General features: G+C 36.8%; 1 protein-coding gene across 3 annotated transcripts in view; it reads left to right on the top strand.

The window, feature by feature from the left end:
- Window positions 1-26500, top strand: part of LOC115215452 — a 33576-nt gene that overhangs the window by 6470 nt on the left and 606 nt on the right. For all 3 annotated transcript variants that reach the window (XM_036506048.1, XM_036506049.1, XM_036506047.1), the window contains exons 3-10: window positions 2852-2978; window positions 9143-9282; window positions 12520-12634; window positions 15923-16125; window positions 18819-18939; window positions 20280-20402; window positions 21993-22202; window positions 23289-23388. In XM_036506048.1, the coding sequence (XP_036361941.1) occupies window positions 2852-2978; window positions 9143-9282; window positions 12520-12634; window positions 15923-16125; window positions 18819-18939; window positions 20280-20402; window positions 21993-22202; window positions 23289-23388 (1139 nt within the window). The remainder of the gene's footprint in view (window positions 1-2851; window positions 2979-9142; window positions 9283-12519; window positions 12635-15922; window positions 16126-18818; window positions 18940-20279; window positions 20403-21992; window positions 22203-23288; window positions 23389-26500) is intronic.

The following is a 26500-nucleotide window of genomic DNA, read 5'->3' as shown; positions in this document are numbered from 1 at the left end:
TTAAAGGGGTTTTTAGCCGAACAAATCGACGCCAGGACATATTTTTTTTAAAGCCTGGTACTCATTTTATCGGTCTCTTTTTGCTGAGCCGCTAAGTTACGAGGGTGTAAACACACAAACACCGGTGGTCGAACGATGATAGTGGGGGTGACAAATACACTCAAAAAGACATGCAAAAGAAGATTCATATACATACACACACACACACACACACACACACATATATATATATATATATGACAAGCTTCTTTCAGTTTCCATCTACCAAATCCACTCACAAGGCTTTGCTCGGCTAGAGGCTACGGCAGAAGACAGTTGCTCAAGGTGCCGCACGTGAGTGTGTGCGTTTGTGTTTGTCAGTATGTGTGTGTATGTGTGTGTGTGTGTGACGGGCTTCCACACCCTTTCCGTCAAGCTGATTCACTCACAAGCCATTAGTCAACTCGGGTCTATAATAGAAGATACTTGCACAAGATGCCGCGCAGTGGGATTGAAGCCAAAGCCACGTGGTTGCAGATCGAACTTCTCAATCACATTGCCATGCTTGATATATTTTTCTTGTTCAACACTGTCATTTCCCTGTCATTCTTATTGTTATAATAAAAGTTAGTTAACCTAAAAATTAACCTAAAAAACTTGAGGAGATAATTTGTGTTCAGCTGAATCAATAGAGTTTTGAACAAAATACAATGTACCGGTTAATCATCTCCTTATCTCTGTATTCTGAGTTCAATTCCTGAGTTCAATTCCTGAGTTCATATTTCCGAGGTCGATTAGTTCCAAGTTCCAAGACACATCTTACAAACACTTTGGGATGCATCATCAGTTATGTTTTTAGGGTTTCATGTAGTTTCGGCTCTTTCAACACCAGATCCCCTCACCTAGTTTACCCATCCAGCGTTCAGATGTGGGCCGCTAGCACAGCTTTGGATTAACTATTTAGTAAAATAAAGTATCAAGGGAAGCGGGGGTACCACAGAAATTGGTAAATGTTTTACGGTTCAAAAACTAAACCACTCTTAACTTTCTAAGATTAAAGTGATTTCTAATTTTGGCACAAGGTCAGCAAATTCGTGGGAGAGAGTAAGTCGATTACATCAACCCCAGTAATCAACAGATCCTTATTTTATCGAACTTCAAAGGCATGACAGGCGAAGTCAGTCTTGGCAGAATTTGAGCTCAGAAGGCTCATACACACACATATATATATAAATATACAGGTATATAATTATATTTAAAAGGGAAAACATTAATTTTTCTTGTGCATAGAGTGGCTGTGTGGTAAGTAGCTTGCTTAACAACCACATGGTTCCGGGTTCAGTCCCACTGCGTGTCACCTTGGGCGAGTGTCTTCTACTATAGCCTCGGGCCAGCCAAAGCCTTGTGAGTGGATTTGATAGACGGAAACTAAAATAATCCCATCGTATATATATATATATATATATATATATATATATATATATGTGTGTGTGTGTGTGGTGTGTGTGTGTGTGGTGTGTGTGTGTGTGGTGTGTGTGTATGCTTGTGTGTCCGTGTTTGTCCCGCCACCATCGCTTGACAACCGATGCTAGTGTGTTTATGTCTCCGTAACTTAGCAGTTCGGCAAAAAGAGAACCGATAATATAAGTACTAGACTTACAAGGAATAAGTCCTGGGGTCAATTTGCTCAATGTAAGATGGTACTCCAGCATGGCCGCAGTCAAATGAATGAAACAAGTAAAAGAATACAAGAATAGGCTGCACTTTGAAGTGATGAAGATGCTCGAAATTGAGGCGTTAGATGAATAAAGAAATGAGAATCTAGTTAAGCAAATCAATTCACATATGATAATAAATAGACCCAACCATAGACCCAATATGTATAATTTTTTAAAACATTTAATACATCAAATATATTAAAAATATATAGATTTATAAACATAGTATAAATATATAGATTTATCAATACATTAAAAGTATATCAACCCATATATATATGTATATATATATATATATATATATATATATATATATATATATATATATACATTAAAAATATTTTGGAAATATAAATACATAGATAGATCGACTTAAAGAATAAAAACGGTACGATAGAACTTGATAGAATGTTAGAGTCCAGAAAAGAAAAAGACATAAAAGGTTTGAGTATTAGTAATCCAACGGCCGTTTCTGGGGGTCTAGTTGTCCACTCAAATAAAGGATATTTATATCCATTATTGGACACCGCCTCTTTCATCAGGGAAAAGTAAAGGATTCACATATACGGTGTTTTCATTGTGGGAGTTAACTAGTGAGTGATCTTATAGAGAGCTATATGCATGAAGATAAGAAGAAGTGTTTAAGAAAGAGTAGTGGAAAGAGGAGAAACAATGCGTGGTAATGTAAGGCTACCGATGGTTCTATATGTAGAAAGTAAGACGAGTGGAGTATGGTTAGAATAAGTTTCACTGGGTGTGGAAGCTGGCTCACAAGTCTATCTAGAATCATTAAAATGCATAAAAGTTGAGTAAAATTTATGCTTACAAGAGCAGATGGCGTCAGAAGATTTACTTATCATTGAGGCATTGTGGAAGCGGAAAATAAGTAGTGCTTCTTTTATGCATAATTTGCATTTATAAATGTTTGTATCGCAAGCAGGAGCTTCTATTATTATGGACCAAGCTAGTGTATATTGTATATTGTGTGACTTAAGATTATTACATTATATCATCTAATATTATATTATCTCATTTATTATATCATATTACGTTATATAATATAATATTATATCATATCATATTATATCATATATTGTCATATATTATATTATATTGTATTACATTATATTATATTGTGTTATATTATATTGTAGCGCTTCTACCTTAGTGTCATATTTCACAATCCGAAGTAAATACTACGTGTTTGTAATAACTGAAGGATTTTGCACTGGCGCCGGATGTGCCATTCCTTATGTTGTGACAGTGTCTTGTGCCATGAAGGTGAGCAGCACTAAATAATGATTATTTTTTAGAAAACATTTCTTGTATTCCTGTTGTTTTCTGTTATTATTCCCTTCCTTCTTCTCCTCCTCCTCCTCCTCCTCCTCCTCATCATCATCATCATCATCATCACCAACACCACCATCATCATCTCTTACTTCTCACTCTCATTATAATTAACATGATCATTACCACTTTCTTCTCCTCATTCTTCTTCTCACTCTCTTCCTCCTGCCATTCCATTCCAAACAATGGGGCATTTGAAATGTCACAACCATTGGGTTGTGACATTTCAAATGCCATATTTCTTTTACTCCATATATGTTTCTTATGCCAATATCATTTCTCAAAGTAAGATGGCGAACTGGCAGAATCGTTAGCACGCCGGTCAAGTTGCTTAGCAGCATTTCCTCTGTCCTTACATTCTGAGTTCAAGTTCCGCCGAGGTCCACTGAGCACTGAATACGATGTAATCGGCTTAACCCTTCCTCCGAAATTGTTGGCCTTGTGCTAATATTTTTTAAAACCAATATATTTTGTCTGTGGAGGGTGGTGATGTGGCAGAATCGTTAGCACACCGGGCAAAATATTTACCAGCATTTCGTCTGCCGTTATGTTCAGTGTTCAAATTCCACTGAGGTAGACTTTGCCTTTCATGCTTTCAGGATCGATAATATAAGTACCAGTTGAGCACTTAGGTCAATGAAATCGATCAATGATATCTGTCAAATAGTCAAAAGAATGTGTTTTCTTATTTCTTTCACGTAGGCCTTTACTTACAATATATACGCTTACAATATATACATTCAAAAACACACACGCATACATACATTTATATGAAAAAAAGTGAAAGGGGTACAGTGAACTTGCCATGAGGAGAGGAATATCCAACGTTTCGGATTTAATCCTTCGTCGGGGGAGGGGAAGAAAAAGAGAGAAGAAAAGGAGAAAAATTCAAATTTTCACTTCCAGTGGCCTAGCGTGTGAAAATTTAGTCCAAAGACTATGTATTACTCATAAAATACAGTGTACATTCAAACCCAAAACCTGTGCAGCAACAGTCTCTCTATCTCACCCCCTTCCACACTAAGAATGTTACAAGTACCTAGGCATAGACGAAAACGTATCATATGAAGTTACTGTGAATAAAGATATAGTGACCTGAGAATATTACACCAGGCTTAGAAAGATATGGCTGTCAGAACTCTCCTCTTACAACTAAACAATAACCTTCAATGCATTTGCAGTACCAGTGCTGATCCCAACATTTTGGATACTTGATTGGTCTGTGGACGAAATCTACTCCATAGATATCAAAACCCGAAAAATCCTGACAACAACTGGGAACTATATAGAAACAGTGTTGTTGATAGGGTTTACCTAAGAGAAAAATGAAGGTGGTAGGGTGTGGACGGCCTTCGAATGCCGTATGGCATCACTCAGGCAGAACCTACTAAACAATAGCAGCAGAAATAAATATATAAATGCAGTGCTGAAGGTGAAGTGAGCGACATTATACGAGTTAGCAGTGGGCTCCTCAAGAATCACTCTCTTCGTGATGATCTCCTATACAGCCACAAAACAGCTGAGCTCTCTTACCTCAGAGAAGACCTTGATCAAAAGCACTCGGCATGCAAAAAAAAAAGACTATGCATTGGTATATTGCCCGGAAGCTTGAAGACGTGTATCTGTGTGTATGTGTGTGTGCATATTTAGCTAGACAGACAGACAAACAGATAAATTTACATAAACACACACACACACACATTTATGTCTGTAAATATACATACATGCATATATATATATATATATATATCTCAAATGATCTTTGTACTTGTGATATTTTATTGTTTTTACCTCCATATCTTCGTGAGTTATTTTTGAGTAAACATTATCTGAGAGAAATTTTCTTAAAGTAGTGGAAATGGTTAAAAAACTTTTTGGCTGCTATTTCTAGAAAGTTCAGTATGTGGCAAAGTAATTTATTTTACTAAGCCCTAATTATATAATGTAATATTTTGAATTCGCCTTAAATGGTCCTTTTACATACTGAACACTACTTTGGTGAAATTGATTAATAACTAATTAATTTTACCCTCAATTGTTGATATTATAATTCCTTTCTCTCTATTCTATTGCTTCGGTTCTCACCGTTAAAATATATGTTTACTAGATAGCTCACGTGGGTGGAAGGGGAGAGAACATGAATCTTCGCTCGTACATTTTGAATTTGCTAGTACTGGCAGTCTGAGCGTATTCGTTTGAGGGGTATGTTCATTCTTTTAGTGCTTTCAAATCCAAAATTAAGAAATGTTGAGCTGACGAACGAAATGCTGAGTTTTATTTGGCTAATCTAGAAACGTTGACGTTCTCAAATGATCTTTGTACTTGTGATATTTTATTGTTTTTACCTCCATATCTTCGTGAGTTATTTTTGAGTAAACATTATCTGAGAGAAATTTTCTTAAAGTAGTGGAAATGGCTAAAAAACTTTTGGGCTGCTATTTCTAGAAAGTTCAGTATGTGGCAAAGTAATTTATTTTACTAAGCCCTAATTATATAATGTAATATTTTGAATTCGCCTTAAATGGTCCTTTTACATACTGAACACTACTTTGGTGAAATTGATTAATAACTAATTAATTTTACCCTCAATTGTTGATATTATAATTCCTTTCTCTCTATTCTATTGCTTCGGTTCTCACCGTTAAAATATATGTTTACTAGATAGCTCACGTGGGTGGAAGGGGAGAGAACATGAATCTTCGCTCGTACATTTTGAATTTGCTAGTACTGGCAGTCTGAGCGTGTTCGTTTGAGGGGTATGTTCATTCTTTTAGTGCTTTCAAATCCAAAATTAAGAAATGTTGAGCTGACGAACGAAATGCTGAGTTTTATTTGGCTAATCTAGAAACGTTGACGTTCTCAAATGATCTTTGTACTTGTGATATTTTATTGTTTTTACCTCCATATCTTCGTGAGTTATTTTTGAGTAAACATTATCTGAGAGAAATTTTCTTAAAGTAGTGGAAATGGCTAAAAAACTTTTGGGCTGCTATTTCTAGAAAGTTCAGTATGTGGCAAAGTAATTTATTTTACTAAGCCCTAATTATATAATGTATATATATATATATATATATATATATATATATATTATATATATATATATATATATACATGCACACAGACACACGCTCGTGTATATATAAGTATGTTTGCAGTACTATGGTCTTCAACAAATATTGTCTGGGGACCAGTGAACCGAGTTCTTTGAGACACATACCAAGTGTGTGTGTGTGTGTGCATGTGTGTGTGAGAGAGTATGTGTGTGTTTTCCATCTTAAACTGAGTGTCAAAAATGCATTGAGGGCAATCAATCGGAATAGGTCTCAGACTTGTCATCAGGCTTGTCATTCGTTCGTTAGTTTCTGGGAAATTTTTTTATTTATTTACTTTTGGTTTCATGACGTGTCGAAGTGGAAGAAGAGCGGCGCGTCTATAAGATACAAATGTGCAATGGTTGTATGTAGGTGTATATGAATAATAATGTGTGTGTGTGTTGGTTGCATTTGCGTCTATGTGAAAGATAATAGGTGTAGGTGTGTCTTTGTGTATGAGTTAATGCAAATAGATAAAATAGAACAAGCTCGTGCACACACTCGCACACCTACACACGCGTACACCCATTATCTTTCATATAGACGCACATACAATCATTACACACACGCGCACATGGACAACCATTGTTTTTCATATACACGTACATACAACCATTGCACATTTGTAACTTATAGACGCGCCACTCTCCTTCCACTTCGACACGTCATGAAACAAAAAGTAAATAAATAAAAAAAATTCTCAGAATCTAACGAACGAATGACAAGCCTGATGACAAGTCTGAGACATATTCCGATTGATTGCCACATTCACTGCGCATCAGCCTTTAGACCTTTGTGGTTTTTGTTTGTATTTTTGATTTGCCCACATACATACATACTTACATACACTGAATACATACATACATACATGCATAATACATACAAATATGCATACATATATACATACATACATACATACATACATACATACATACATACATACATATATACATGCATAATACATACAAACATGCATACATACATACATATATACATGCATAATACATACAAACATGCATACATACATACATGCATACATACATACATACAAACATGCATACATATATACATACATACATACATACATATATACATGCATAATACATACATACATACATACATATATACATGCATAATACATACAAACATGCATAATTCATACATACATATATACATGCATAATACATACAAACATGCATACATACATATATACATACAAACATGCATACATACATACATACATACATGCATATATACATGCATAATACATACATACATACATATATACATGCATAATACATACATACATACATACATACATACATACATACATACATATATACATGCATAATACATACATACATGCATACATACATACATACATATATACATGCATAATACATACATACATGCATACATACATATATACATGCATAATACATACAAACATGCATACATACATACATGCATACATACATACATACAAACATGCATACATATATACATACATACATACATACATACATATATACATGCATAATACATGCATAATTCATACATACATATATACATGCATGATACATACAAACATGCATACATACATACATACATACATGCATGCATAATACATACAAACATGCATACATACATATATACATACAAACATACATACATACATACATACATACATACATGCATATACTGTGATTACTTTTGGTACCACTGACCATCTATGACCGTTCTTTGATACTAAAACCAAGTGTGTATGTGTGTATGTATTCTTATAATCTTTCTGCCGTTGTTTTCTCTCAGTATTATTTTTCATCTTTCTAGGAAATTTCCTAGGGAATTTTATGATTAGCTTCATAGATATATCTTTTGTTCTTTTTATATATTATTTTTCTTTATTGTTGTTTAGAAAAAGTAAATAAATAAATAAATAAATAAAGACGTGATTTCTAGCGACACATTTGAGGGTGTCTCTTTAACAAGTTTCTTAGTCTCTGTGCGCCATTATAGAAGACCCACATTGTAAACTACTGGTCTAAAGAACAATTTTCCATGGCCCCTAAAAAATTATTGTGGACCCTCCTCCCCTAATTTACTGCATTTCATCTGTGGACCTCCAGAAATTTTATATGGACCCCAGATTCCATATAGACCTTGGTTGAGATTCCCTGACGCAAACTATACTGACCAATTTTTTACTCCCAGCTACGTAACCTATACCGAGCAAATTTTACTCCCAAAGATGATGCAATGGTACAAAATGAGAGAAAATAACAAGAAATCAGAAATTATTCATTTTGACCCACTTACCAATATTGCCCCACTTTCATGTAGTAATTCCAAATGTTGGTCACAATAACGAAAAATATAGGAAACAATAAGCAAGAAAAAGGTTCAATTTAATGAAACAATAATTCTAAAGCCGAAAAAGATTGCTTTAAGCAGCTGAGAGATGTAATTTTGTAATTAAAACTAAATTCAAAAGTGTTCTTCATTTATTTGCTTCATTAAATAAGACCAGCTTTCAATGCCTCACTGAAATAAGTTTAGAAGTAGAAATGTGTGTGTGCGTGCATGTGTGTGTGCGTGGGCAGAAGGCTTACTGTAATGAGTGCAACATACCGTTCGTAGCACGGACCCACCAATATCAAGGGCTCGGGGCAATTGCCCCCTCCACTCCTCTATACATTCGGCCCTGTACATACATACATCCATATGCATTTAAATCGATATAATAACGATCCTGCCTTTTTGACCCTAATGATGATGATGATGATGATGATGATGATGTGATGATGATGATGATGACGATGACGACGATGACGACGATGACGACAATGACGACGATGACGACGATGACGACGATGACGACGATGACGACGACGACGATAATGATGATGATGATGATGATGATGATGATGATGATGATAATAATAATAATAATAATAATAATAATAATAATAATAATAATAATAATAATATTCCATGGTATTTCAGTGGCTACCACATCGAAAAGCTTCAGCTGCAGGATTTGTCCTGTTTGCTCACGGGATGTCTGCTTTCATTTTTAATTTTGTGAGCACTAAATTCATCAATCCAGAAAATTATCAAGAAAATGAATTTATCGATGGAGAAGCGTAAGTAAATATCATTGATCTTAATTCATTAAGTCTGTATAAAGAAGTGAACCGGCTGAACCGTTTGCACACCGGGCAGAATGCTTAGCGGCATGTCGTCTGTCATTACGTTTTGAGTTCAAATTCCGCAGAGGTCGACTTTACATTTCATCCATTCGGCGTCGATAGAATAAGTGCTAGTTGAACACTAGGATCGATATAACCGATTTGCTCCCTTCCTCCAAAATTGCTGGCCTTTGAAACCAATGTAATTTGTCTGTTTGATAGTTTAGCAGAATCATTAGAACGTTTTTAAAAAATAGCATAATCGTTTTTAGGTGTCTCTTTATTTTGTTCAAATCCCTTTTAAAGGTAATATTAAATGGCGTTATGAGTTGTTGTGAATCTCTTTTAATAAAAGGAAACAAATATCTGTTCCTGAAAAACAGAAAGTATTTTAGTCTCTTTGCCACCATTAGTGTTTGTGATGTCCTTCGGTGTGGTTGAACAACCAGTCTCAATCAGTCAGGATTCACAGTACATGTACTATTTATCCTTTCAATCACTGAATACAAAATATGCCTAGTGAGACTAACATTCGGGTGATTTAACTGAGTCACCAACTCACCCCCGTACAGCAATCCACCACAAGGGTACCCAATTAGATTTGAGCGGAGTAGGGTAACATAAAATAATGAGTTTGTTTCAAGAACACGGCGCACAGCCGCTCTGGGAATAGAAACCATGTCCTCATGATTGACGACGTCACGCGCCTCCACACATTATTGGATGGCAGTTGACTCTTTTCAGTGCCTCCGTCCGTTGACAGGCTTTGCTTTTCGTCCCGCAAGGTGTCCAATAAATCACCCTTGTTTACCAAACAAGCTTGAAAGATATTCCGGTTTAGTCACCGTTGACCCGGTCATGCAACAGGTTGTACGCGGTTACATGTTGCTAGTAGCACTCGTTAGTGACTTGACGTTCTGATAATTAATGTTATCAGAATCTGCGTTGTGCAGGATAATGGTAGAGATAAGCTGTTAGTGATACATTCCGATAGGCACTCCCACATAAATATAGAGACGACTTGGCCGCCCAGCAAACAATAAAAAACAAAAAAAATCCTATATCGATGAGTTAACTACATACACAACATAATGATCTCCCGAAACTCCCGACCGATATCTTGTATCAGGACTGGGACGTGGAGTAGAGTAATTCCAAGCAAATTCGATCGAATGCCAGAAATTATTACCATTGTTAAGACCGGTGTGTCGAATCTCTACGTTCGGTGTTCAAATCCCTCCGAGAACAACTTTACCTTTCGTATATTTTGTTACAATAAAGTTAAGTATCAATTAAGTGCGAGATCAAAGGTACCTCTCAAAATTACTAGTCTTGTATTACTCTTTTTCTTGTTTCAGTCATTTGACTGTGGCCATGCTGGAGCACCACCTTTTAGTCGAGCAAATCGACCCCAGGACTTATTCTTTGTAAGCCTAGAACTTATTCTATCGGTCTCTTTTTGCCGAACCGCTAAGTTACAGGGACGTAAAAACACCAGCATCGGTTGTCAAGCGATGCTGAGGGGACAAACACAAGCACACAAACACATACACGCACATGCATACATAAATCTACATATATATATATATATTATATATATATATATATATATATATATATACGACGGGCTTCTTTCAGGTTCCGTCTACCAAATCCACTCACAAGGCTTTGGTCGGCCCGAGGCTATAGTAGAAGACACTTGCCCAAGGTTCCACGCAGTGGAACTGAACCCGGAACCATGTGGTTCGTAAACAAGCTACTTACCACACAGCCACTCCTACGCCTGTATGTAAATCAGAAAACTTTATTAAGACCCAAAGATAAGGATACAAACAAACAGAATTGCTAGAGCAATTATTTATTACGTCACTTTATATTCTGAGTTCAAATCCACTGTGATTACCTTAATCGTTCCTATTTTACGCGGGTTTGAATGTCCAAATATAAAAACTTCCGTTGGCTCAAGAGAATTTGTGATAGCGTCACATCAAATGTAGCGCTATTTTTTCCACACTTACATTCGTAAGCAATTTAACTAGCTGACAGTATGGATATTAAAAACAACCACAAAGAATATAAGCGATTGTGATACACACAACAAAGAGAATATGAACAAAGACCGTATACTACATCCCGTGCAGCTGTGGTAAATTATACAAATGCGAAACATGCCATCCTCTCAAAATAATGGTTAACGAACATCGCAAAGCTGTGACGCGAGGAGATATTGATAAACGGGTATAGCTGATCATGTATGGAAAAATGGAGACCACCTCTCCCTGTGGGATGAAGTTAAAATAATAGACAGAGAATACCACTGGAAAATACGAAAACCAAAAGAAGCAGAACATATGCTAGGAAACAACAACCTCCTAAGCAGACCGAGTGCAGATATGAATAGCATATGGGAACCGGTATTAAAGAAGAATAGAAAAATATTAGATTTATAAGCCCAAAAATTCACTCCATAAATTGCCCACGGTTAAGAGCGCAGGCTATAACCCCAAGATTATGAGTTCGATTCCAAGCAGTGACCTGAATAATAATAATTAATAATAACAACAATAGTAAGAACAACAGCAACATCGAAAAATACCTTAGGAATGAGAACCCATGTTAGAAATTCCCCAAGACACCTGAAGAAGGCTTGGAGGGTATATCAGCCGAAACGTTGTGTTAACAACAAAAAGATGAGGACAAATATCCGTCGAATGCAAATAATGTAAATGTAATTTACATAATTCCTCATCTCTTAAATATGGAACTATTTGTGTACCATTTCTCCGTTTTATTTTTCGACCTCTGTTTTCGTATACATTCGCTGCTTTCTTCCAAGGAATCTAGTGCTCTTAGATTAGTTTTTCCTTGGGGCAGACCAGATTGGAGCACTCTCGAGTATAACCAGCCGAAATTGCAGCGATAATCTGGAACTCGACTGAGGAAAGAAATCTTCGAATGGCCCATCCGTGTTTTTTCTTGTCCCTCTTTTGTATTATCTGTCTGGATGTTTTGAGCTCTTGTCCCATTTTTTTGTATTCCTTTATATATATATATGTGTGTGTGTGTGTGTGTGTCTGTGTGTGTGTGTGTATACATGTATATATTTGTGTACCAAAGTCTTTTTAAGTGGTTAGGGCTTATATGGGTCTCAATCCAGCCGTGATTACAAGTTTGTTTTATTTTGTTTTCCAGCTATTTTAACCAGAAAGACCTTCTTGCACGAGTTCCGAAGTGTTTCTTAATGCTGGGTGGTATCTTCCTAATATCTCAATTAATCAGTGTTTGTTTGATTTCGAACCCCAAAGAGGTAATTATATTAAATATTTACTAATATTGAATTAGAAATTAAATACGATGTGCCTTTATTCAATCATCAACACACAAAATCTATTAAATTCATTTAAACCATTATTAAGTATCAAAATTTTCGTCGCACTAACTGCAACCTGGTCACTGACACAATTCCAATAACACTGTATTACAAAATTACATTTTTCAATTTTGTTTGTCTTTGGTTAGTAAGTGTTATATTATATTTGCTTCTGTCTAGAAACAAAAACAGATGACTACTATTCCCTTCAAACTTTGTTTTTGAAACTCACCCATTTACCATTACTTTTCAGACAGTTTCAGCACTGAGTCGCTGAAGCAGATATATCGTTATAGCAAATATTCTGCTCAAAACCACAGACTGCGTTGTGAGTTGCTTGATCTTATCCACTGAAGCATGTCCCTTTGTTGCACTCAAGCTGTACATCTCTGATCATGAGCAGGAATAATAGCGGAGCATCGTAGTCATGTGTTAAAGGAGATTATAAGGTTTTGAATAAATCTTACAAAAACATTGTTTGAAGGAAATGCGAGACATTTTTCATACTTTCTTGGGGAAAGTTAATTGGAAATAACTGTTTCTAACAAAGAACATAAATCGTGTTACACCGTATAATAAATGCTTAACTTAACAGCTTTGAATGGTTTTGAAAGGCTGATACGTGTCTTCTCAGATATACTTTTATACTTTCACTAAAAATACAGCTTTCGCTCATAGACGCAGCCGTGGCTATGGAGTAAGATGCTCGATTCTTAACCATATGGTTCCGAGTTCAGTCTCACTATGTGACACGTTGGAAAAAATATCTACTATAGCCACAATCCGACCAAAGCCTTGTCAGTGGATTTCGTAGATGGAAACTGAAGGAAGTCTGTTGTACATATAGATACATATGTGTGCGTGTGCATTTGTGTGTGTGTGTGGTGTGTGTGTGTGTGTCTGTGTGTGTGTGTGTATACATGTATATATTTGTGTACCAAAGTCTTTTTAAGTGGTTAGGGCTTATATGGGTCTCAATCCAGCCGTGATTACAAGTTTGTTTTATTTTGTTTTCCAGCTATTTTAACCAGAAAGACCTTCTTGCACGAGTTCCGAAGTGTTTCTTAATGCTGGGTGGTATCTTCCTAATATCTCAATTAATCAGTGTTTGTTTGATTTCGAACCCCAAAGAGGTAATTATATTAAATATTTACTAATATTGAATTAGAAATTAAATACGATGTGCCTTTATTCAATCATCAACACACAAAATCTATTAAATTCATTTAAACCATTATTAAGTATCAAAATTTTCGTCGCACTAACTGCAACCTGGTCACTGACACAATTCCAATAACACTGTATTACAAAATTACATTTTTCAATTTTGTTTGTCTTTGGTTAGTAAGTGTTATATTATATTTGCTTCTGTCTAGAAACAAAAACAGATGACTACTATTCCCTTCAAACTTTGTTTTTGAAACTCACCCATTTACCATTACTTTTCAGACAGTTTCAGCACTGAGTCGCTGAAGCAGATATATTGTTATAGCAAATATTCTGCTCAAAACCACAGACTGCGTTGTGAGTTGCTTGATCTTATCCACTGAAGCATGTCCCTTTGTTGCACTCAAGCTGTACATCTCTGATCATGAGCAGGAATAATAGCGGAGCATCGTAGTCATGCGTTAAAGGAGATTATAAGGTTTTGAATAAATCTTACAAAAACATTGTTTGAAGGAAATGCGAGACCTTTTTCATACTTTCTTGGGGAAAGTTAATTGGAAATAACTGTTTCTAACAAAGAACATAAATCGTGTTACACCGTATAATAAATGCTTAACTTAACAGCTTTGAATGGTTTTGAAAGGCTGATACGTGTCTTCTCAGATATATTTTTATACTTTCACTAAAAATACAGCTTTCGCTCATAGACGCAGCCGTGGCTATGGAGTAAGATGCTCGATTCTTAACCATATGGTTCCGAGTTCAGTCTCACTATGTGACACGTTGGAAAAAATATCTACTATAGCCACAATCCGACCAAAGCCTTGTCAGTGGATTTCGTAGATGGAAACTGAAGGAAGTCTGTTGTACATATAGATACATATGTGTGCGTGTGCATTTGTGTGTGTGTGTGTGTGTGTGTGTCTGTGTGTGTGTGCGTATTTGCGTATGTCTCCTTCTACTACTTGAACCGGGGTTCGTGTGTTTATGTCCTCGTAAATTCACGGTTCGGCAATAAGAAACAATAGAAGAAGTACCAGGCTGGCAAAATAAGTCCTGAGGTCGATTTATTCGGCTAAACACTTTAAAGGCGGTGCGACAGAATGGCCGCAGTCTAATGATTCACACAAGTAAGAGATAAAAAACAGAAAACCCAAAATTAGAGAGTAGATTAAACCGATTATATCAACCACAAAAGACAACAGAATTTCTAAAAGTTTACGAACAGGGATTTTCTAATATTTATTCTTTTCTACTCTAGGCACAAGGTCCGAAATTTTAGGGAGTGGGGGCAGTCGATTAGATCGACCCCAGTACGCAACTGGTACTTAATTTATTGACCCCGAAAGGATAAATGGCAAAGTCGACGTCGACAGAATTTGAACTCAGAACGTAAAGACTGAGGAAATATTGCTAAGCATTTCGCCCGGGCGTGCTAACGTGTCTGCCAGCTCGCCGCCTTACAATTAAATTTACACTTGCATTCCTTAAGCTTTCAGACAAGCATATGACTACTGGCAGGATCAACCAGGTATCATCGATCGGTGGGTCGGTCGCTGCATTTTCTGATATTTATTGAATGTAATATGCTTGCGCGCTCCCACCCCATAAACACTCACACATACACGCACTCACACATGCAGGCACGCGCGCACACACCACACACACACACACACACACACACACACACACAACACACACACACACACACACACACACACACACACACACACAACACAGACACGCAAACACACCTTAATGATTCTCACACCACGACATTGTCTTTGTTCGAAGTAGTCTATGCTTCACCGAAAAGATCCATATGCGTCCGAAATTTATCAAAAATTGTCTCCCTTCCTTTATTATACGCCATCCATGGCACGATTGTTTCTAGTTAGTTGCTTTACTTTAGTGTTGTTGATTTTCCCTGCTTTAATTACATCAACACTAGCTAAAGTATCATCATAGCCAATCATTATAATATATACCATTTAATTTTCATCCTTAATAGAAAACTTTTTCTCCTTTATTTTTCTACTTCTTGTTTATATATATCAGGAAATGAATGTTATACAGGAAGACATTATCAAAGTTGATGCTGCTGTGGTATCAGGAAAAGACAACGAAGCATTTCAAGATAATGAAGTTGCAATACGATCAAAGAATCGAACAAAGGGCTTCAAGACCAAAAATATTCAAGAGGATGACAAACAGGAAGAGATGAATAAATCCTCAACTGCAGTAGCATCACAGGAACAAAGGTATTTACACACACACACACACACACACACATATATATATATATATACAAACTGGGACAAGAACGCAAAACATTTAGAAGACGATACAAAAAACGCGGACGGGACATTCGAAGCCTTCGATCTTCAGTCAAGAACCGGATCATCCTCGCAATTTCGGCTGATTAATCTTGAGATTACTCCGATCTGGCCAGCCCCAAAGGAAAATCTAAGCCAAGCGCATTAGATTCCTTGGAAGAAAGCCTCGAATGTATATAAAACAATGACGGAAAAACGGACGATGTTACATATATATATATAATACAAACATACATACAACCAATCCTATGTACGTGCATAGCTACATGTACATAAACACACACTTACAAAGAAGTACCGATCGCATTGCACTGTCTGGAGCCAACTTTCTACCAGTTCTTTGATCCTTGAAGCACAAGAACTGATACCAGTTCTTGTCGTTCACTAAACGTAGAAAGTGAGACATGGATCAGAGCAAGTAATTCTGGCACAATGCCAGCAATTTCGTGCGTAGGATTTGCTTGATTACATTACGTGGCCGAGTAGTTAAGGCAATGGACTAGAAATCCATTGGGGTCTCTCCGCATAGGTTCGATTCCTATCGGCGACGATTGGGTATTTTGCTTTTTAAGGCGGCGAGCTGGCAGAACTGATAGCACGCCGGGCGAAATGCGTAGCCGTATTTCGTCTGCCGTTACGTTCTGAGTTCAAATTCCGCCGAGGTCGACTTTGCCTTTCATCCTTTCGGGGGTCGATAAATTAAGTACCAGTTACGCACTGGGGTCGATGTAATCGACTTAATCCGGTTGTCTGTCCTTGTTTGTCCACTCTATGTTTAGTCCCTTGTGGGTAATAAAAAAACAGATTACATTAAGCGCAGTGCTAGACTGGGTCGACGTGACAATTCATCCCCAATTAGATCCGATTACTCGGTGCTGTTAGATATGAATTAAAATATCCTGCTTCAATTGCTACTAAACCATAACAACCCTTCTTGATAAGCACCGATATGTTCATCACAAGATAAGACAGGTAGAGCGATAATGGCGTGCGATTTATTGAAATGTTTAAAATACGAATATACCCAGTTACACCCCATTACGGAAATACGTATGGCCTGGGGAATAACTCTTCCTTCCTTCGTTTGGATTATTTAAGGGAGTTATTTCCCTTGAAAGAGCTAACTGTTTCAGTAGACTCGTTTCATATACATATATATACACACACGTATATATATATATACACACACGTATATATATATATACACACACATACATACATATATATATATATGTATATATGTATGTATATATGTATGTGTGCCATGTGTATATATACACATATATATATATGTATACCTATATATTTTTTTTCTCTCTCTAGTTTCAGCTCAGAGCTGCGGCCAAGCTGATGCACCGCCGTTTTGCTACACTGTTATTAGTAAGACCTTCCTCCAATATGTGGCACTTAGTGAAGAATGGAGTTTGATATAGCTACTCTCATTTGCACCTCTTGCTGTGAGGTAGGTTCATCTGGGACTCTCGACAGGAAGAAGTCCAGCTTTGATTTTAAAACCCCTACATCTACTTTGTGTAATTTCCTCAGACTCTTTGGGAAAATATTAAATAGCTGTGGACTCTTGAAACCCAGGCTATTGCAGTAACTGGTCCTGAAGCGTGATGGCATTGCTGGGATATATGGCACTATGCAGTGTCATCCCGTTTGGGCATTAGTGTAGCTTTCAATGCCAAAATTTGGCACAATTCTTTCCAGGATCTTCCAGATATATTTTACTGCATACCTCTCCCGTGTTCTCTCCAGGGAGAGGAGTCTTTGCTGTTTCAACCTTTCCCAGTAGATGAGCTGTAGCAAAGAGACGATCTTCTTTGTGAATCTTCTCTGGATTGCTTCAAGATTCGCTATTAATTTCACACTGGTTGGGGACCATAGCTGTGAGCAGTAATCTAGGCGGCTGTGGAAGATGTATATATATATATGTACATATACACATATACATAAATGTACAATAAATATACATATACATAAATATAAAAGTATATACATACATATACATAAATCTATAAATATATACATATACATATATAAATATATAGATACATACACATATACATATAAATAAATAAATATATATATATATATATATAAATATATATATATATATATATAAACATATAAATATATATATATTATATATATATATATACATATATATATATATAAATATATATATACATATATAAATATATATATGTGGTTGTGTGTGTGTATGTACGTGTGTGTATATATATATATACATATATATGTATGTATGCACGTATGTGTATATATATAAATATACATATATACATATATATATATATATAATATATATATATATTATATATATATATATATGTATATATGTATGTATATATATATATATATAATATATAATATATATATATTATATATATATATATATTCGAAAAATACCTTAGGAATGAGAACCCAGGTTCGAAATTTCCCCAAGACACCTGATGAATGATGGAGGGTATATCAGCCGAAACGTTGTGTTAACAACAAACAAGATGAGGACAAATGTCCGTCAAATGTAAATAATGTAAATAATGTATATTTTTGTCGGTATATATATATTTATACTTATATATATATTGCAGAGAACTTGATGAAGATTGCTATACACCTTTTCAAATGTTAAAGACGAAGCAGTTTTACTTGCTATGGCTCATAACCTTTATTGTAAGCATCCAGTATGCGACAATAACCGGTGTCTATAAGGTACGAAGACAGTTTTATTTCTACTGTTTCAATTGCAGTATCTTTGTGTTAAGAATATATTAAAATCATTATCGTGGCAAAGATGAGGATATACTTTGTAGTATATATATATTTATATATATATATGTGTGTGTTTGTGTGTGTGTGTGTGTGTGTGTGTGTTTGTGTGTGTGGGGGTGTATATATATATTTAGGAATAAGCCACTAGGTGGATAACCATACGCTAGAAGAAGATCACATACGATCTAACTACAAAGAAAGAATGTTCCCCAGAGAAAATTCAGCGAACACCAGAACATACGCGGGCAAGATAGATGAAAATTATATAAAAATCAAGAATCAATCGTATGTAGTGAATATAATCCACAGATCCCGTCGCTTTCGGCGAATGTACTCCCTCAGACGCTTCACAATCTCGCAGTAGAACTCTAGATTGTCGGTCTGTCCCTAGGGGCCGAATCCTCCATACACAATACCACATTTTCGTGAGTGACTCTCGTGGCATATCTTCCATATTACTCATTGTCTTCCAGGGACAGTCTTCCGCTTTCGAAGCGCCTGCGCCACTCGTAACATTGTGTACGACCGATTGCCTCGCTGCCGTAAGCTTGTCGAAGCATGCTCAATGTCCCTGTAGCAGCCATCCAAAGTTAGAATAAGTAGCCTTTGAGCACTGAGGGTTGGCGTGATCGACATGCCCACGCACCCAAAATTTCAGACCCCGAGACTCTTGAAGAAACTATATAGAGAGCAGAATCATTTGCATGTCGGGCAAACTGCATAGCGAAATTTCTTCTGATTCATTACATTCTCAGTTCAAATTCCATTGGGTCGTCTTCCTTTCTCACCCAATTGGGCTCGATAAAGTAAGTACCACTAGATTTCAGACGATTAGGAACATCTGTCCAATGAATGATATTTATTTTATTATCGTCATATTTTTGGCAGAGGTAAAACAAAAAGTAATTCTAAATATAAAACAATTGCATTTCTAAAAGTTATCTCCAGAGATTTTCTATATAAATTAGAGCCACCACTGAAAGTTGCGATGTTTCGTATACGAATACGTTTGTGTAAACAATGCGATCGAATATAGAAGAATAAGTAACGTGTGTATATGATATGATATTTCAGGACACCTTGCGCCTTCTTCAGCACAATCCATTAACCATCCCCGAACACATTACTTTAATAACCTTCAAAATGTAATTAACACAATTGGATATACTAACTTTACATATTAAGCACATACCTGGCAGCTGGAACGTACATATTACTGGTATGTCCACTTGTGTTACAGAGTAGGTTATTTCTATGATAATGTTCGTATTTTTCTTCAGATCTATGGACTGACATTCATCTCAGATGATTATTTCCTTACCATTCTTGGTTCCGTTTGCGCAATTGGCAACGCAATGGGAAGGTTTACGTGGGGACTTATATGTGATAAATTATTATTTAAGGTAAGAAGAATGTCTTATATTCAAAGAAATCGATTTTTCACTTTTCTTTTCGTCTTTTGTGTACATTTTACCGTTGATAAATATCATTTTATATATGCATACACACACATACGCACACATACATACACACGCACGCACACATACATACACACCTATTTCTTTACTACCCACAATGGGCTAAACACAGAGGGGACAAACAAGAACAGACAAACGGATTAAATCGATTATCGATTATATCGACCCCAGTACGTAACTGGTACTTAAATTATCGACCCCGAAAGGATGAAAGGCAAAGTCGACCTCGGCGGAATTTGAACTCAGAACGTAACGGCAGACGAATTACCGGTAAGCACTTCGCCCGGCGTGCTAACGATTCTGCCAGCTCGCCACATACATACACACGCACGCACACATACATACACACGCACGCACGCACACATACATACACACGCACGCACACACCCACACGCACACACTCATCTATATGTGTATGTATGTATGTATGTATATATATTTGCATACACACACACATATGATATGTATCATGTGATGTATGTAAATATATTTGCACTCACAGACATTCGTAAATTAATTTTTTTCACATGCGCTACGCTGCAGCACATCGACAAATAGACTTTACTTTCATTATTTACATTTGTCGGATATTTGTTCTCATCTTGTTTGTTGTTAACACAACGTTTCGGCTGATATACCCTCCAGCCTTCATCAGGTGTCTTGGGGGAAATTTCGAACCTGGGTTCTCATTCCTAAGGAAAATAACCAAAGATGATGTTAGAAAGAGAATCCAACAAGATCTAGAAAAGTCGTAACATCGAAAAATTCCTTAGGAATATTCAAATTTCGTCGAAGCTGATATTGTCTTTTATTCTTCTCGAAAAAAAAAAGTACCACCTGAATACTGCTGTTGATGTAACCGACTTAACCCTCCGCTGAAATTGCTGGCTTTGTTCCAATATTTGAAACCAATTACTCTTTTACTTGTTTCAGTCATTTGACTGCGGCCATGCTGGAGCATCGCCTGTAATCGATCAACTCGACTCCGGGACTTATTCTTTGTAAGCCCAGTACTTATTCTATAGATATTCTTTGCCGAACCGCTAAGTGACGGGGACATAAACACACCAGCATCGGTTGTCAAGCAATGCTAGGGGGACAAACACAACCATACACGCACACATATATATATACATATATATACATATATACGACGGGCTTCTTTCAGTTTCCGTCTATCAAATCCACTCACATGGCTTTGGTCGGCCCGAGGCTATAGTAGAAGACACTTGCCTAAGGTGCCACGCAGTGAGACTGAACCCGGAACCATGTTGTTGGTAAACAAGCTACTTACCACACAGCCACTCCTGCGCCAATATTTACTTTTTTTTTCTCTAATTTCAACTAATAGTTGCGGCCACGCTGATGCACCGGCGTTAAACTATATTAACACTAAGTTAATTACTTTCCCCAAAAGGGAGAAATAATTAAAAGATGTGTTGGAGCATTTTCATAATAAAAATTTTGTGACTTTAAAAACAACTGTTTCGAACCTTTACTATTTCTCTTTGACAGGATTCCACAATACTTCTGAGTTTAACCGTGTCGATTTTCTATCTTTTCCTCAACGTCTCATCAATGGTTGGACGATATTTTTACTTTTTTATAGCATTACTAACGTATGTGATTCCTGGTGGGATATACGTTGTAATGCCGTATATAATCAGTAAGTGTTATGGTACCAAATACTACGCAAGTAACTGCGGAGCCGTGTATACCTCACTGGTAAGTTTCACTTACATTTTCTATCTTCTCATTTTGTGTAATATGTCAGCTGATCTTTTGTTGTTTCTGATTTACTGATAGGTATGTGTTTATTGTGAAGTATATTTGCCACCTAAATGTGGCGGATCTCATAGGGGACGATGCTGCTGTTGTTTATTGTTCCAGAAGACATCTCCTCCAGCTGGCTAACGACACATTGTTTGTGTCCGATTAGTATTTGAGTAGGGAAATCATCGTTCCCGTCTCTGGCCTTACGTGATACACACGGACCCGGGTTTCTGAATAGTAACTCGTCATCAGCGTGTGACAATCACCAGTAAGCGATGAGAACTCATTCCAAACGCAAATGCTATATGCTTTTTCTAGTGACAAACTACCGCTGATTTCGAAAAAGGAGAAATAATCAATAATGAATCTCATCTGTTTATTACTAGAGGTAAATAAACTGACCCTAAAAGGCTTTTATATGCCGGCCACTGATAAGATTAATTAATTTTAATGATTTTATCCTTTAATTATGTTTTAAATATAACCCATTCACTTCGGGTCAGTTTATTTACTGCTGTACTATACTGACCAAATATACACGAGTTGAGGTGACTGCGAAATTCGATGCATATATATTTGTGAATATTTCTATATACTCTTACTCTTTTACTTGTTTCAGTCATTTGACTGCGGCCATGCTGGAGCACCACCTTTAGTCGAGCAAATCGACCCCGGGACTTATTCTTTGTAAGCCCAGTACTTATTCTATCGGTCTCTTTTGCCAAACCGCTAAGTGACGGGGACGTAAACACACCAGCATCGGTTGTCAAGCAATGCTAGGGGAACAAACACAGACACATACATATATATATATATACATATATACGACAGGTTTCTTTCAGTTTCTGTCTACCAAATCCACTCACAAGGCATTGGTCGGCCCGGGGCTATAGCAGAAGACACTTGCCCAAGATGCCACGCAGTGGGACTGAACCCGGAACCATGTGGTTGGTTAGCAAGCTACTTACCACACAGCCACTCCTCGCATTTTCTGAATATCTAATCTTAATGTGCATCTTTTCTACTTTATTTTTACAGATAGCATCGGGTCTTTTAAATTCGTTCATCGTAACAGGCATGCAACTCTCTTTCGGTTGGTACTGGACATTTTTCTTCTTTGAAACCTTGGGCTTTATCGGTAAGTATGAGTCAATTAATGAAGCTAACTTCGCATTAAGCTTTGAGTTTCCTTTTTCAGTGTTTAGTTAATACATATATGAATTAATTAATTTAAGAGCATAAATTAAATCTCATACCTTGCTTACATGAGATCGGGTGATAATTTGGCGTAATTCTTTCCTATAATCGGGCTCCTTTCCTTATATTAATCGTTCAGCTATGAAGTTAGAGCTGAACCTGTTTTTGGTTGTATCACATATTTGGCAAAGCAGAGTAACTTACCCTTGTTCTAGAATCGCTAACGTAGAGTCTTCAGCAGTAAGATTTGATAGTAACTATGCGGTGTACCCACCCTGGTGGTCAGATAATGTAAGGGAGATAACTGTTTCTAAATAAATCTTGGTGGGATTATTTTAGAAATATTAAATTTTCATATTTAAATCTCAAAATTCGTCCTTAGGGGACGAATACTCGCCAGACTAACTCGACACCTTTGCAGCGTGCTGGAATATTTAGTTAACAATTCCACAAAATTTGGAATACCAACTAATAAAACAACGAATTTTAAAGAAAACTTACGAATCACGAACAATCGTCTACTCCTTCCAAAAACACTAATAATAATAATAATAATAATAATAATAATAATAATAATAATAATAATAACAATAACAATAATAATAATCAGGATGCCCTGATGCAGTACCAGGATGCCCTGATGCAGTACCAGGATGCCCTGATGCAGTACCAGCATGCCCTGATGCAGTACCAGGCAGTGGCTCTCATGGCTTCTGATCTTAACTGATTGGAAGTGTTATCATGTACATTGTTTTGTCTTGGTATAAAAGATGGGCTACAACAAATATTCTGCTCAATACCACAGATTTGCTTGTCAGTTGTTTGACCTTAACCAGTTGAGCATGTCCCTTAGTGGCTGACGATATGTGCATCTCTGATCACGAGCAGAAGTAGTGGGGGAGCATCATAGCCATGTGTTGAGAGGGATTCTTTGGGGTTTGAATAATTCACCTCTGGAAACATGGGTGGTTCTTTCAACATCCTTAAACAACCCTTATTCAGGGACCCTTTGAGCGGGATGGGCTACTCAACCTGAAGAAAATTCTAACTGGGCCCCACCTGCAAGGTCATGTGCTGTTTATCTTGATATGAGATCACCATGTCGCGCACATATGGTTGTGATGCATGTGCCTGGTGTACCCTTATCAGACGGGTAGTCATGATGGGTATATTGGGCTTCGTATATTTTACCCCAGTGTCACTTTGATGGCATGAATTGCTCTCTCACTCAATAATAAAATAATAATAATAATAATAATAATAATAATAATAATAATAATAATATTTCTTTGTACTGGAAGCACAAGGCCTCAGTTTGGGAGAAGGGATTAAGTTGATTGCATTGACCCCAGTGCGTAACTGGTACTTATTTAATCGACCCCGAGAGGACGAAAGGCAAAGTCGACCTCGGCCGAATTTGAACTCAGAGCGTAGCGGCAGACGAAATACCGCTAAAGCATTTCGCCCGGAATGCTAACGATTCTGCCAGCTCGCCGCCTTACTACTACTACTACTACTACTACTACTACTACTACTACTACTACTACTACTACTATTGATAATGATGACGATGATGATGATAATAATAGGCAATGGCTTCCATGGTTTCTCATCTTTACTGATTGGAAGAGTTATCATGTACATTGCTTTGTCTTGGTATAAAAGACGGGCTACAGTAAATATTCTGCTCAATACCCCAGATTTGCTTGTCAGTTGTTTGATCTTAACCAGTTGAGCATGTCCCTTTGTGGATGACGATGTGTGCATCTCTGATCACGAGCAGAAGTAGCGGGGGAGGAACATAGCTATGTGTTGAGAGGGATTCTTTGGGATTTGAATAATTCACCTCTGGAAACATGGGTGTTTCGTTCATCATCCTTAAACAAACTTTATTCCGGTACCTTTTGAGCAGGATGGGTTACTCAACCTGAAGAAAATTCTAATTCGCCCACCCACCTGCACGATCATGCGCTGTTTATCTTTATATATGATAACCGAGTCGCGCACATGTTGCTGTGATGCATGTGCCTGGTCTACCCTTATGAGACGGATAGTCATGATGGGTATACTGGGCTTCGTTTATTTGTACCCCAATGTCATTTTGATGGCATGCGCTACTCTCTCATACAATAATAACAATGATAACAGCAAGAACAACAACAACAACAACAACAACATTTTGGTGTGGTCGGAGAGGTTGAGAGGAATATTGTGATTCGAACTTTCCTAGACGGATGAAATTAGCAAAATTTTGATATACAGTTTGAAGGGGTTTTTGCGAGGAGATTGTAATGTAGAGGAGAAAAGAATTGCAGGGATTTAATGGTTTGCAAGTGGAAGGACAACAATTGTCTTTTATAATGTATGACGATCTCTTTTGCTGATCAGCTTAGTTAGAGGGATGGAAACAAACCAAATATACATACAAACACATAATATCTATCGAGCAAAATTAAATTCAAGGCATTAGTCGACCCAGGGCTATTGTAGAAGACTTGCCCAAGGTGCTGCGTATTGGGACTGAACCCGAACTGATGTGGTTGCAACACAACTTTCTTAACAATGCAGGCAAGCCAGGTGGAAATCTTAATAGCAATTATTGACGTAGAGTTTCTTTATGTGACGATGAAAATTTTCTATATAGTATATGTCGTTCCCAAAATTTTACTTAGCTTTTCCTACCTATGAGGCAAATGTCTCTTGCGACTGACACAACAACCATTAGCATATTTGCATCCGAATATCATGGGACTTATTAAAAATATATACGCTGACCACCATGGAAATATCGATTACCTTCGTCTAGAAAATAGCATTAATCTACTAAAATGTTTTTTCGCCATCGGCTTTGGATAGATTCGTTAATCTTATTACTTCAGGCTGATGAGAAACAACATGTCGAAACAACAGTGTCCCAGAATCCCTTGCACCAATGAATCGAGTATGTGAAAAGCACTACAGCGATTAGTATGTTCATGTTCAAATCAGCCTGAATATATTCAGAATAAATATGCAAAGTCATCGTGGAGCCGTAATGGCCCAGGGGTTAGAGT

Source organism: Octopus sinensis, linkage group LG9 (genome assembly GCF_006345805.1).
Source record: "Octopus sinensis linkage group LG9, ASM634580v1, whole genome shotgun sequence".
NCBI lineage: Eukaryota > Metazoa > Mollusca > Cephalopoda > Octopoda > Octopodidae > Octopus > Octopus sinensis.
The sequence above is the reverse complement of the archived record's forward strand: the minus strand, read 5'-3'. Positions and strand labels throughout refer to the sequence as shown.